General features: G+C 35.7%; 1 protein-coding gene across 8 annotated transcripts in view; it reads right to left on the bottom strand.

The window, feature by feature from the left end:
• The window catches only part of TMEM232 (transmembrane protein 232), a 178343-nt gene that overhangs the window by 120351 nt on the left and 43934 nt on the right, over positions 1-14058 (bottom strand). For 6 of the 8 annotated variants that reach the window (XM_070517613.1, XM_044780089.2, XM_070517617.1 and 3 more), the window contains exons 7-8: positions 13483-13649; positions 6772-6926 (exon numbers count right to left, since the gene is read on the bottom strand). In XM_070517613.1, coding sequence (XP_070373714.1) covers positions 6772-6926; positions 13483-13649 — 322 coding nt within the window. The remainder of the gene's footprint in view (positions 1-6771; positions 6927-13482; positions 13650-14058) is intronic. The other 2 variants (XM_070517616.1, XM_070517619.1) reach the window with 1 other exon arrangement.

Here is a 14058-nt window from a genome sequence, read left to right as displayed (position 1 = left end):
TGCACAGCTTCACACACTGGGGGCTTCTCTCTAAGAAAAGCAGAATATTTGCCTCATCAGCTTCATAAGATGGTCAGCGAGACAAGAGATAATGTCTTCTATCTCCTGGCTACCAAATCACAAAAGTGTTCCTAAAAAATTCTGTACTGAAAATAAAATAGAAAAAAGAAGCATACTAGCTTTAAACATCTCATCATAATTTTGGTTTTTTTCAACTATTTTATTGAGGTCATATTGGCTTATAACATCATGTAAATTTCAGGTGTCCACTATTCTATATCACTTTCTACATAGACTGTACCATGTTCACCACCAATAGTCTAAGTTTTATCAGTGACCATACATATGTGCCCCGTTACCCCTTTCACCATCCTCCAACCCCCTTCCCCTCTGGTAACCACTAATCTGTTCTCATTATCCATGTGTGTGTTTATCATCCACATACGAGTGAAATCATATGGTGTTTATCTTTCTCTGTCTGGCTTATTTTGCTTAGCATAATATCCTCAAGGTCCATCTGTGTTGTTGCAAATGGCATGATTTTGTCTTATTTTATGGCTGAGTAGTATTCCATTGCATATATATACTACATCTTCCATATCCATTCATCCATTGATGGGCACTTGGGTTGCTTCCACGTCTTGGCTATTGTGAATAATGCTGCAACGAACATAGGGATGCATAAATCTCTTTGAATTGTTGATTTCATATTCTTTGGAGAAATACCCAGTAGTGGGAGAGCTGGATCGTATGGTATTTCTATTCTTAATTTTTCGAGAAATCTCCATACTGTTTTCCATAGTGGCTGCACCAGTTTGCACTCCCAACAGCAGTTTATGAGGGTCCCCTTTTCTCCACATCCTCTCCAACATTTGTTATTTCCTATCTTGTTAATTATAGCCATAGGGTGATATCTCACTGTAGTTTTGATTTGGTTCACTAATAATTAGTGATGCTGAACATCTTTTCATGAATTTTTAAGTTAGGAAATGGCATGGGAACATTCAGAGATTTGAAGAGGGAATTTAAAAAAAACAAACTTGTGAGCATAGAAGTCTATTTCCAGACGTAATGTACATTATGCGTTTTAGGGGAAAATAAATGGTGACAAATGTTATACTTAGCCAAGCATTGTATATAATCAAGGGCTCACCTAATGAAATAGGTCACCTATATTCATACTTAGAAATGTACTCAAGGCAAGCATGGAATGAATAGCATTTAACAGTTTGAGAATGGGAAATCCTAGTGCTAAGTGGCTGACAGTGAGTGGGAAAATAGATAAATTTTAATGTCGACTTATAAATATGACCAAAAATTAAATGGAGATATATAAATCATTCTTTAAGGAGGAGATGGAACACTTTAAATAATGATTTAACTTTAATATTATCAGAAACTCAAGATTATATTAACAGTCTACAAAGAGGAGGATTAATATAAATAATCTAGTCTCAATCTTCATTGCATATGGAGAAGAGGTAGTCAGGATTTCATTCTTGATTTTGGCCATTTAAGAAAACTAGTTTAAAGAACACATCTCTCTTGCCATTGCCTGATTATTGATACTGAGGAAAAATGGGCTACATAAAAATCTAGTCTTCAGCACGTTCACTAAGAGTTCTTTCTCCTACTTGTAGAACTTCACTCCTGGAACTCCAGGGAAGATAGTGGGGGAGAATACAGGGATGGATTATCAGACAAGCAATGAGTGATGCTTCATCAGAGAAGGCAGAGGTGAGTCACTAATTGTTTTCCTCCATCCAGCCCTGTCAGGCACACCGCATGTTTGGTTAGTTGGTGGTAATTAATCCCAGTAGCAGAATCTTTCAGTCTTTGTTTTTGCTCTTCTTGCTTGTTGTTTTTTTTTAATCATAGCAAGTTATGAGATCCTGATTGAGGTAGCAGCACTTGTGCAACAGAAAACAGTTCTTATTAAATAATTTTAAGCTGGAGAGTGGTATAATGATATTTATGTTGTCACTCTGGCAGCAGAGTGGGATAGATTATTGAGGGGAAAACTTCAGGTAAAGAGACCAGTGAATAAGCTACAATAGTCATGAGACAATACGAACTCAAACTAGAGTTGTGACAGTGGGAGTAGAGAGTAGGGGGCAGTGCTGAAATGTAGTAGTTAAGGTGTCGAATTTGGTTCACTTGAGGACAGGACATGTGTCAGGTACTGAGATAGAAATTCAATGGGCAGGAGACTGGGAAAAAGTTAATCCAGATCCGAACTAGCAGGACATGAAGTATCCAAGGGAGAATCAGATTATAAAAAGTGCTTTTATATTATTTACCTCATTGAAATCTCTCACAAGGTTTTTGAAGTGGTTATTATCTCTATTTAACTGCTAGACAGATTCTGAACACAGGGAGTAAGTGACACATTCAAAATTAGACAGGTGGCAGAGGCAGGACTAAAACTCAGTTCTTCTGCTTTGAGGTTGACTGTCTTCTTCACTGCCCCATAATGTAGCAAAGCATAAATTTTATATTTACCCTTGATACAGACTTGGCTATATTTAGCTCAGAGGATCAAAGGATCCATAAGAAATCCAGGAAATGAATCACAAGACTGAGGACTGACATTGAAATCCAAGCTCATGAAGAATGAGGAGGATCATTGACAAAATCTTTTGTTTGAATGGTTTTGGTTAGACTGTCACATGAACATTATAATTACTGGGATTCTGGAGACAGACAATGTGGATATCAGTGACCTAGCTGCAAATAAAGGCCTTGCTGCCCCTACAAAGCAGTTGATTCTTTGTTGGATTCATTTTGATGCAAACACGATGTATGTCTGGAAAACACTTGCCATGTCAATGTAATTTTAAATTGTCAAGCTTTTTTGGAATGCATTCATGGAGCGCATTAAATCGGCTATGGCTTTGGGAGATATAATTTTATATGTTATACTGCTCTACTGAAATGCCATCCTGCACTTCCCAGCAGTCTTCATTGGCTAATAATTCAATTATAAACACAATTCATTATTTTGATGTTAGATTAGAAAGCCTTTTGCACTGTCTTGAGCTATCTCCCCAGAGCAAATGGGGCAATTTATAAAAGGCCAAACCACAGGGTGGAGCGTTGAGAGTATGAAGCATCATATAAAATTTAAACATATTAAATGGAAATCTGCCTTACAGCAAGCTGCTTACCTGCAGCTCAGGGCAGCTAAACTTCCAAGATAAAGGCTGGTGCCTTTATTGACACCAAGAGAGGCTCACGCATTCTCCTTTCTTCTACTTCTTCACCTTGCTTTATAATTTGTTACCCTTAGTGCATTTCCTTTCCTCAGTTTTTTCCCTGTCGCCCAGTGAGCAGAGGTCACTCTAATTCTGTGAGTCCCTCGATGAGTCCTTTTGTGGATCCTGGGCCTGCTCTTTTCCAGGCTCCACTGAAACCATGTGCTTCTATTTCCTTCTTTTTGTACCGTATGATCTTTATAGAGGGGTTATAAAAAGTGGGGCAGGGATATACATGGTGAAGTATCTACTGATGGATAGCATCAGAAATGGGTAGATGAGAACCACTCACTTGTGTGGGCACAGACAATTTTTGCCACTATTAATGAAATTTCTTCTGATCAATTGATTGAATGGTCTCCCTCTGCATTTTAAATCTCTGAAAATTTATTCATCATTATGGTATTTTACTGATATGAATGGGAAATGAAATTGCTCAGGTTAGTCCTGTTAACAGTCACTTGGTATTGAATTTCAGGTACTAAACCAAAGACATCTTCTACCAAATGTCACAATTCTAAGGCTATCTGGTCCAGCAAATCCTGATGGAGTCTTAATTTACTATCAGGGCCTGATGCCTCAATATTCCCATTTTATTCTAAATACATTCAATTCATTTTCTTTTCTATTTTTTTTTTAATTTTTACTCAGTTTAAACTTAAAAAAAAAGTTCACCCAGTTCATTTTCTCAATTTTTCACATGAAGTCAATCTTAGGAGTACATAAGACCAATATTAAAGTCTCCCAGAAATGTAAAAGCATTTCTGGTTTGATTTTGATAATTACATCACAGTTTGTTTGTTTTATCTGAAATAATGACTTCTTGAAAGCTGTATAGGCTGTTACATATAAAATTTAAATAGTTTGTAAGAGGAAAAGTTATTTTTTTTTTTTTGAGGAAGATGAGCCCTGAGCTATCATCCACTGCCAAGTCTCCTCTTTTTGCTGAGAAAGATTGGCCCTGAGATAACATCCATGCCCATCTTCCTCTATTTTATATATGGGACGCCTGCCACAGCATGGCTTGAAAAGCAATGCATAGGCCTGTGCCCGGGATCCAAACTAGTGAATCCCGGACCACCAAGGTGGAGTGCACGGACTTAACTGCTGTGCCACCAGGTAGCTCCGGAAAAGTTAATTTTTTAATATTTGGTATAATATTATCATTATAACAGAAAATTTCACTAACAGAAAAGTCAAATTGCTAACTTAAAAAGACATTAATCTTTTAATGTCAATAAGTTATTTTTATTTACTAGAGTCACTTAAAAAAAAAAAGATTAAATCTCCTTCTTAAAAAAAACCCCAATAAATATAAGAAATAGAATCAAAACTATTTGGCAGCACTGTTTTGAATAATTATCTTTTCCTCTCTATTATAAGTAGTCACTGTTTTGTCATTTTTTTCAATTTACCCCTCTGTTCATTCAGCATTGTCTGAACACTGCCATCCCCTCCCTCACTTGATTTCTACAATGTCCTTCCAGAAAAAGAGAGTCAGGATTCAATGACAAGGTGCCTCAAAGTAGTTATCTCCTTAATATTGCAGCCAGAGTGACAGTGGGATGATGTACTGAAAAGAGTGCTACATGGGGACCCTTAAAATCTGGTTTCAGTCACTAGTAAGCCTAATAAACTTGGCCTTCGTTTCTTCATTTGTAAAGTAAGAAGAGTTTTGTATGTTCTCCAATGCCTTCAAATCTATAAAATACTAAGTAAAAAAAAATAACTACCAAGCCAGCCCTGATGGCCTAGTGATTAAAGTTTGGTGCACTCCACTTTGGCAGCCCATGTTCGGCTCCTGGGTGCAGACCCACACCACTCATTTGTCAGTAGCCATGCTGTGGCAGTGGCTCACATAGAAGAACTAGAAGGACTTACAACTAGAAGATACAACTATGTACTGGGGCTCTGGGGAGGAAAGAAAAATAAAGGAAGATTGGCAACAGATGTTAGTTCTGGGTGAATCTTTGCCAGCAAAAAAAAAAAAAAAAAATTTTTAAATAAATAAACTACCTTAAACACAAATCATTAACAAATTAAATTAAATCAATGTTGATGTAAGAGAGTAAAACTGAAAGTTGGTTAAAGAAACAATTCCTTAACTTTCAGAATTAGATATTCTTAATCAACCACTTTTACTATTGTAACACTTATTTAAACTTGTTTATTTGGTAATTAATAGAATACTTGGAAAATAAACTAGTCAAAGTCATGCAATATGTATTTTTATATGTTAAAATATATTTTCTGTTATTTTTAAAAGCAAGTGAAAGTCTTCCAAGAGCTGAAGTAGTTCTAGTTGTTTGTCCTTTTAAAAATTAAATCATAGATTTGAATCCCCTACAACTTATTTTCTGTAATAAGAGTGGTCTGAAAGAATCACCATAGCTTCCAGAATAGCCTAATTTGCACCTATGAGAATCTCTAAATTTTTTTGTTGTATTTAGCATCTCTATATTAATATATACTTATTAAAATGATATTTTTGTATTATTGATATAACAAATATATTCTATCTGCATTGTGATTTTCCTACTTAAAGATACTATCCTTAGTCTTAAACTGTAAAAAAAATCATGACCTTTGTTAACTGCAATATGAGTAGCTTTCTCCCATCAGACCACGAGACAGAATACGTTCTTGATGAATCTTCTTCTAAACTAAGAAATGAGGCAAGTGCTAAGCCATCCCCCAGGAATCTTTACTTGATCTAGAATTTCCAAAACTTCCAAATGAAACTAGGAAAACAGTTTTCGTTCATAAAGAATACTCCGGATTCTTCGAGTTTACATATACAAAGACTGTTGGTGCAGAGTGGGCCGCCAGAGGCTTAAAAACTAGAACTAATTCTAAAAAATATATATGACAATTGAATTTGCAACATGCTATGGCATGACATTATTACTACTGTTAGCGTTGGAAAAGGAATTCAAAACTCTGATCATCCTCCAATATTGGAAGGGATAGCCTCTGATCAATTCCCTCAGAAATACTCCTTTAAAAGTTTTCTTCCCTCCATTGAACCCATGCCCTCTTTTGTAGTAATTTAAGACTTTTTCCCTTCTCAAATTAACAGATATACAGGAGGAAATTCATACTTATCATTAAGGTTCATTTTTGTTATACTTTACAGGTAAGGCATAAAGAAACAGAATTTTAGTATATTTCCTCCAAGGGCAAAAAACTGAACTCGTTGTTTAACAACTCGGAAAATAAAGGATGTTTCAAAGGTAGGAATGAACTTCTTATCAACAACAAATTTCACTTAGTAAAGACAAACTATGCAATACATGCATGCTCATCTAGCAAGAAAAAAAAAAGGGAGATAGGAACAATTTATTGATGAAGTGAACTAATACAAAATACATAAATTGCCCTTGCCTTTGGAACCGAGATTATAAATTCTTTTCATTGTTAACTAAGGTGTGATTAACATTTAAGTACAAAGGTTATTTAACATTTAAACACAAAGGTTTCTCCATGAGTTACTTTGGATTTATAGGATCCCTCTTACCAGCGTTGCTTTTGAAGCTGGGTTTTATGAAAGATGAGATGTTCAAGCACCTTATTCAACTGAGGACTGCTCTTCTGAACACAAGACCAGGCAGCAACACAGTGCCAGAGCAGGGGGTTAACTTCATATCCTCCTCGATTAAATTGCTTATGTTTCTGGAATTGAAGTACAAAAATATATCTGGGAAAGAGTTCTGTGACTTGAAAAAACATGAAAATAAATTTTAAATATACAAATTAAAATGCGTATTTTCTTACACTTCATGTTACACCAAGCAGAGCAATTTACTCAAGGATACTTTTCTAAGTATATATAGTCTAACCGAACGTAATGTCTTAACATATTTTCACATGGGTCCCTTGTGTTCAATGACATCAGTTCTACACTATAACAAAAATCCTGTATCCTCTAAACAACAACTATTAGACACAACTGTGCTTCTCAGACCTTATATGACTTCGTTTTCCCTGCCACCCGAGGTGGAGAGGATAAGGGAAAATTTGAACAATATCAAACTGCAAATTAGATTTTAAAATGTGGATTTCCACTTTAAGGACCAAAACATATGCCTAGCTGGACATGGTCAATGTCTGCTAAGTAACTAATTTAAAAGCCTGCAAATTCAGAAAACAAACAGCTGTTATTTGTTTGTTTTCCTTAAGAGTGCTTACTAACAGTTTCATAGATATAATTGGTCTACTAAAGTAATTGGTATAAAGAAACCTGATTTTATTGGTAGACAATGATAACAGCACTTTCATTGAACTGTTACCAACAGCAAAGATTCAGATACATATCCTGTGATATGTACTCAAATTGCTAACTTGGATGATATTTTATTCTTTATGCTCAAAAGAAACACTGAAAGAGACTCCAAAGGGCTTTATAATTCTCATTTATTATACAAAACAACTTCAGGAAAACAATTTAAAGATAATTTTCATGTTGAGTACTCTTAACATAGAAGGCCAGAGGTTCATACATAAATTTTAAACTAAGACATTTTAAGTTTCTAGTAAACTGTTTAGTTAAGTCCCACAGATGGGTATGGATTACTGCATGTCGGGAACTCAGCCGATTCTGGAGATAAAGGCATGAGTAAGATGAAGTCTCTGCACAGGCTACTGACTGGGGAACAATCTCAGAGAAGCAAATGGAAACGAGTCAGTGTTTAGAATGTTAGACTATTCCATAGAAAAGCTTTATTCTCAAACAATGTAAGGCATCCGACTAAGATGTGCTGACTTCAGTAAATGCACATATTTTATCCAAATAACTCAGTTTTCTGCTTTGTGGTAGAGCCCACCCCAAAAGTGGAACCCATATAAATGAAATTCTTTTCTTAAATTGCTCTAGAAGTCTCAGACTGGATGTCGGACAGCCCTCGTGTTGCAAATTTATTCTGAATAAATATTTAAGTAGACATGTTTTGAAACTTGTGGATGGCTTGACTAATTAATTTAAAACAATCAATACTCTTTTGTTTTTTTAAATCATCTACATTGCATGGCTACACAGACTATTTGGTTAGGCCAAAAATTCTTGTTACCAATCTTAGGCACCATCACCAGAGAAAATTCCGGAAAGCACTTGGTAAAGAAATGATCGGGATTTAGACACTAAACAAGGTTTAAGTTTTATTTTCAATTTTCTATGATACTATTTTTACTCATCATTGAGACAGAAAAAAGCAGCCTCTGATTTCTGGAACTGATTTGACATCAATATTATTACAAGCCAGTCTGACGTTCATAGCCAGGTCATTTTGTTCTCCTGTTGGTTATCACAGAATATCAACCTCCGACAATATTACTCTGAGAACATGATAAATAAATAAACAAAGCACTTGATAATTTTTTCTAAGCCCCAACAAAAAGGCACTGTTCCACCTACAAAATACCCATCTGAACTGCCCCTGCTTTCTGACAGCAGCAAATCTAGAGAGAACTCCTGCTTCTTTACAGCCTCCCCATCACCCACACCAAGTCCTAATCCTATAACAAATTCATTCTCACTCCCTCTGACTGAGACAGCCCATGGTTCCGCCGGTGTGTGTTCTCTCTCTGCAACAAATAACGAAATCAATTTGCCTAAACTCATGCGTGTTCCTGGTGGCCTTTGGCTGAAGGGCATTGGCGTTATCAAGAGCAAATGAAACTGCCACACCTGTGAATTTTCCAGATAAGTGAGGCTTATAACTTATCCTCACGGATTTTATGTATTTCAAGCATTTGCATGGAAATCTTGCTAAAGTTTCTTCCCTTTTTTTTTAAAGAAAAAATACATTTGCAAACTTGAATGAATTAATATAATAACGACGATTATGTGATTTAATACAATCATCATGCGCATCATCCTTGTGGGAGACCTTGAGGGAGCAGTGCTCTGGGAGCCATTAGGTGGTGTAGAGCTCTTTGCCTTTACACTAAATCGGTCCCACTCAAGGCGTAGTTGGCAGACAAGTGACATCTGCAAACTGTTAACTAGAGTACAGAAATAAGGAATATATATTTAGAAACTTTTGTAACAATATGAGAGTCAATTTTATATATTTTAAGTTTAATAAGAAAAAATTAATGCTTGTATTTTTAAGTCTTTTATTTTCAGTAATTCATTATTATTGTAGATCACAAAATTATCAGTCTGTGATGGTTTGGAAATTAAAAAAAAAAAAGTTGACAGAGATCTTTTACCACAGATAGTTTCAAAAGCACTAAGCGCTGCATTAAATGACTCCCTGAGAAATTTTTTTTTTCCCCTTTCTTTCTCCTCTCCCTTTCCCCCTCCCTTCCTTCCTTCCTTCCTTTTTTTTTTTTTTTTTTTGGCTTTATGACCACTTCCTATAGTTCCTTCATTTCCCCCGTTGCAGCTTTGGGCTATGTTGGTTGCAAATTAGCCCCCAGTACACGGAAGACAAGGAGAGATCCAAGAAAGAGGCAGAGCACTCCAGACAGGTAGGTGGCAGGTTTGATAAGCAAAAGAACTTACTTACGCGGCTTGTCTGGGGAGGCCATTAAATGAGTACATCTCCACACTTGCCCACCAGAATCCTAAAAGTTTATACAGAGGCCTTAACTGGATTCAGTTACGTATACTGTCCACACAGTCTCAACAACACATTGCCATCTCAAGGCTGTGTCCTTGAAAACAGCTCTGGCTGGGGTTGACAGAGGACAGCAGAGAGGGTAAGGAGCTTCTGATTGCCCTGTATCAGTTTACAGGTCAACCGGTGGTCACGTCCTCTCCATCACATTCTCCAATAGGCTAGTGGCAGCTTGTACAATGCCTACTTTGAGAAGCCCATCTAGAAAAGTGTTGTTAATCTACTGTTGGCTGAGAATTCAGATAATCACATCAGCTTGAATTTTATGCAACTGTAGGGACCAGGGTCTCTTTTACAACAGAAATGAACTTTGAAGCCCTGGCTCTATTTTGGCTGCTCAGAGACAGCTTTCTGAGTTTCACCCTTGTTTTCTGTCATTTGGGAGTTGGTTGACATTGCCATGAAAGGACCTCTCAAAACAAATGTGTTACTTGGATAACAGGACATTAATCATAGGATAATGCTCCTAATTTTAAAGAACCTCTGTCTCAGTCTAACCCAATTCCTAATAACCATTTACAATTACAGTACAGCACAAAATGTTCCGAAGTTAGATAATGCCTTTGACCTACCGAGTACTTAAATCGTTAGAAGATGAGATTGTTAATCATATTTGAATATAAACTCCATGTGGTTCTTAGTTTTCAGAAAACTACTGTCCTAACTACTTTAGGACCGATGTGACTATTTTGTAAAGGGTCTCATTTTTAGTTGAGTTTAAATCTACCTTCTCCAAAGAACTACGTTATTATTATCATATGACAACCGTGCTTAGCAAATTCAGCAAATGAGAGAGTGGAAGACTCAGTGCAGTGTTCTGGCTCTGCAATCCACAGAGCTAATTAAATTGTACCATTTGTCAAAGTCAATGGAAATCCTGTGTCTAGATAGCTTAAAATGACGTTAAAAAGAGAAATGAGCTCCCTCAGCAGGGAAAGGAAATTTCCCATTCTTAGCTAGAACCAACACCCATATTGTGTGTATCCTAACGTGTACATCCTACAGAATTTTTTTTCAGCAATTTTATAGCAGCACTTTGAAAACAAGTTAAATAATTATGCTTATACTCCAGTGCTTATATTAAAAATAAATTATTTTGCAGTAGCCAAAATATGCTGTTACAGACCTTTTAGCATAACTGGAGGATAAGGACTGTAGCAATAAATCCACAAATCCTCTATTATAGCCTACTAATAATAAAGAAGGAAGAGCAGATGAATACAAATGCACCTTTTTTGTTTGTTTTATTTTTGTTTTTGCTGAGGAAGATTTGCCCTGAGCTAACATCTGTTGTCAATCTTCCTCTTTTTGTATGTGAGTTGCCATCAGAGCATGGCCCCTGACAGTTGAGTGGTGTAGGTCTACACCTGGGAACCAAACCTGGGCTGCTGAAGTGGAGCATGTCGAACTTAACCACTAGGCCACCAGGGCTGACCCAGAAATGTATCTTTTATATTCCCATTTTTCTTTCTTTTTTCCCCCTTCTCCTTCCAGAAGGTGAGAGAGGGTATTGAAGGGGTAAATCCTCATCTAAATTGGAGAGGCTGCCTTAGATTAGGTTATCCTGGAGACAGTGGGCTGAAACTGAGGAACGTTGAAACAGGCCGTGAAGAACTGAATCCGCTGCCTGGATCAGCCATTTTAGCAGCACTGTGGCTATACTACCTTTGATATTCTTTATACTATGGAGTAATGGGAGGAGAAAAAGGAAGACAACAAATCTGATACGCTGAAATCCATTATAATCCCCTCACGGAATCACACACACAGAGCTAAAATAGATCTGAGAAAAGATTGAAACTATGGCCTTTGTTCTAAAAAGTGAAAAGGGCACTGAGACTTACTAACTTGTGCCACTCTAAGCAGATACGTTCTTTTCCTATGTTGACATTTTTGCCCCTTCCAGTTCAGGCCACGGGGTGCAGTAGTAAATTTCCATTTCCTAGCTGTGTGTGTGCACCAAGGGTGACAAAAACAGACTGATTCTTAAAGAGAAGCAAAATCAACATTGAAGGCCATCTGACTCACGACCAAACACTCATGTTGTCAAGATTCCCCGGTATCTTATTTGTTTAAAGGAAAAACACTCAAGTCACTACATTAAGTTAAGCACAATTAACTACAGAGTTAACCACAATTATTTAGTCAGCATAATCACATCCCTAGGTGAAAATTTATTATATTTAACTGTCTAAGTTAAAGTGAGTTCCTAAATATATTTGTCAATAATCATTATTTACATTTGCATGGCACTTAATCATTTATAAGGCACATGCTTTTTTGCAATCTTCGCAACAACTTTTTTAAAGAGAAACAAATGGGGATTTGGAGAGCTTAGTGGACCTCCCCTGGATCACACAGTCAGTTGGTGAGCAGGTCTTTCTTCTTTATGATCAGTGCTCTTTCTGCTGCTCAATGTCTTAGATTATATATTTACTGTTAAAATATTTTCAAACTTAAAAACAAGATCCCTTTTATGTATGAAACAATTTGTGTTCATTAGTAGTTATACCAAAAGGTTCAAATTACTTAGTATATGTCACTCTTTATATAAATGGTTCATCAAGTAATGAGCCAAAGACAAAACACCAAAGTCTAGAGAGATTACAAATAGATGTGATTAAATGTTTTTCCTTATATGCTTAAATCTTAGTTAGTTTTAGAAAGTGCCCAAGGGAAGCATGGAGAAACTGTGAGGCAACTCTTAGATAAAACTATTTGAAAAGAGAACCTTCCTTAAAAGTCCTTAGTTGTTTCAACTTGCATTATGTTGAACATATTTTTCCTTCTTAAGAAATTACTACAAAAACAAATGTTCTATTTGTAAACTATAAAATAGCAATTATGTGTAACAAAAATAAATAAAAGAGTCAAGGTTTCGAGGTGTTCCTCGCTTTCTTTTGAAATGTAAGTGGGAAAAGGAAATAAAGATACTATGAACTCCAGAGACGGAAGTTCGCCTTTTGTAGTACATCAGCTGTAAGGTATATGAACAGTTATATGGCTCACTGTGGTCATGTTTGCATAATAAATAGTTTATTACATATCAAGGAATTACATAATTGGGATGGATAGTTTTCTCTAATGCTGATCATTAATCCCTGAGCTAGAAATTAAAAGGAGATTTTTCATGTACTAAGGCTTACTTTAATTCTTCAATTTTGAACCATTTAAAAGATTTTCAGTTGATTTTAATAGCATATTAAATGTTACTACATAAGAATTATGGAAGCATAAAAATATTACACTTGCTCTCATTAATAGCCTGAACTTTACACACTTTCTCTTTAATAAAAATGTAATATCTTAAAATATTCATTTATAAGTCAATCTAAATTATATTGCAATTTTCAATTAAACAGCTGAGATGACTCTATAAGGAAGAAGGTATTATGGCATTACTTTATTTAAAGCAGTAGTGGTGCATATTGACGCCCCACTACTAATCCTATTAACTAACGTCCAGGGAATGTGCATATGGTTGCACAAATTTAGTGTCTTTGCTTTCACTCCTCCTCCCAACTAAACTTGTCTTCAGCAACGTTACTAAATTGGCAAGCACAACTATCTAATCAGATCTCAGTCATCATGTACTAGGATATACTCACCATATCAGAATCTATGTTATCATATCCTTTCTTGCTTTCCACAGGGCCAAAAACTGATTCAGAAATAAATCCTCTTTTACATATAATTTCCATGGTTTTCAGAATGAATTGAACATTTGAAAAGATGTTTGGATAATTGCAATATAATTCTCCAGAGAAAGAAAGTGCTATTGTAAGAAAAATGATTTGTGAAAAATTTTTCATTAATATCTTGCATTGTGTTTCATTTGTCTTTTAGTTATTAAAATATAATTAAATTCAGTGCTGAGATGCTGAAACTCCTGTACATTTGCCCATCTAGTCAAGATTTATAATGTTATGTATGACCCCTGGTGGTATAATAGAAAACTGCAAGGTAAATAATTCATACATAAGAGTAGATATAATTCAGAACAGCAATTGCATAATGGTTGAATGCCCAGTTAAGTATAGTTACTGCAAAACAATGCTTGGAAACTTCCAGCTGAAAATAAATCAAGTTATAATAGATACTCTGTTCATAATGCATACTTTGAAATTGTAATCCTACAAACAAATCAATGTCATTGCTTTTAATCCAACATTCTCCAATTTTAT

Source organism: Equus asinus, chromosome 9 (assembly GCF_041296235.1).
Source record: "Equus asinus isolate D_3611 breed Donkey chromosome 9, EquAss-T2T_v2, whole genome shotgun sequence".
NCBI classification, from domain to species: Eukaryota; Metazoa; Chordata; class Mammalia; order Perissodactyla; family Equidae; genus Equus; species Equus asinus.
The sequence above is the reverse complement of the archived record's forward strand: the minus strand, read 5'-3'. Positions and strand labels throughout refer to the sequence as shown.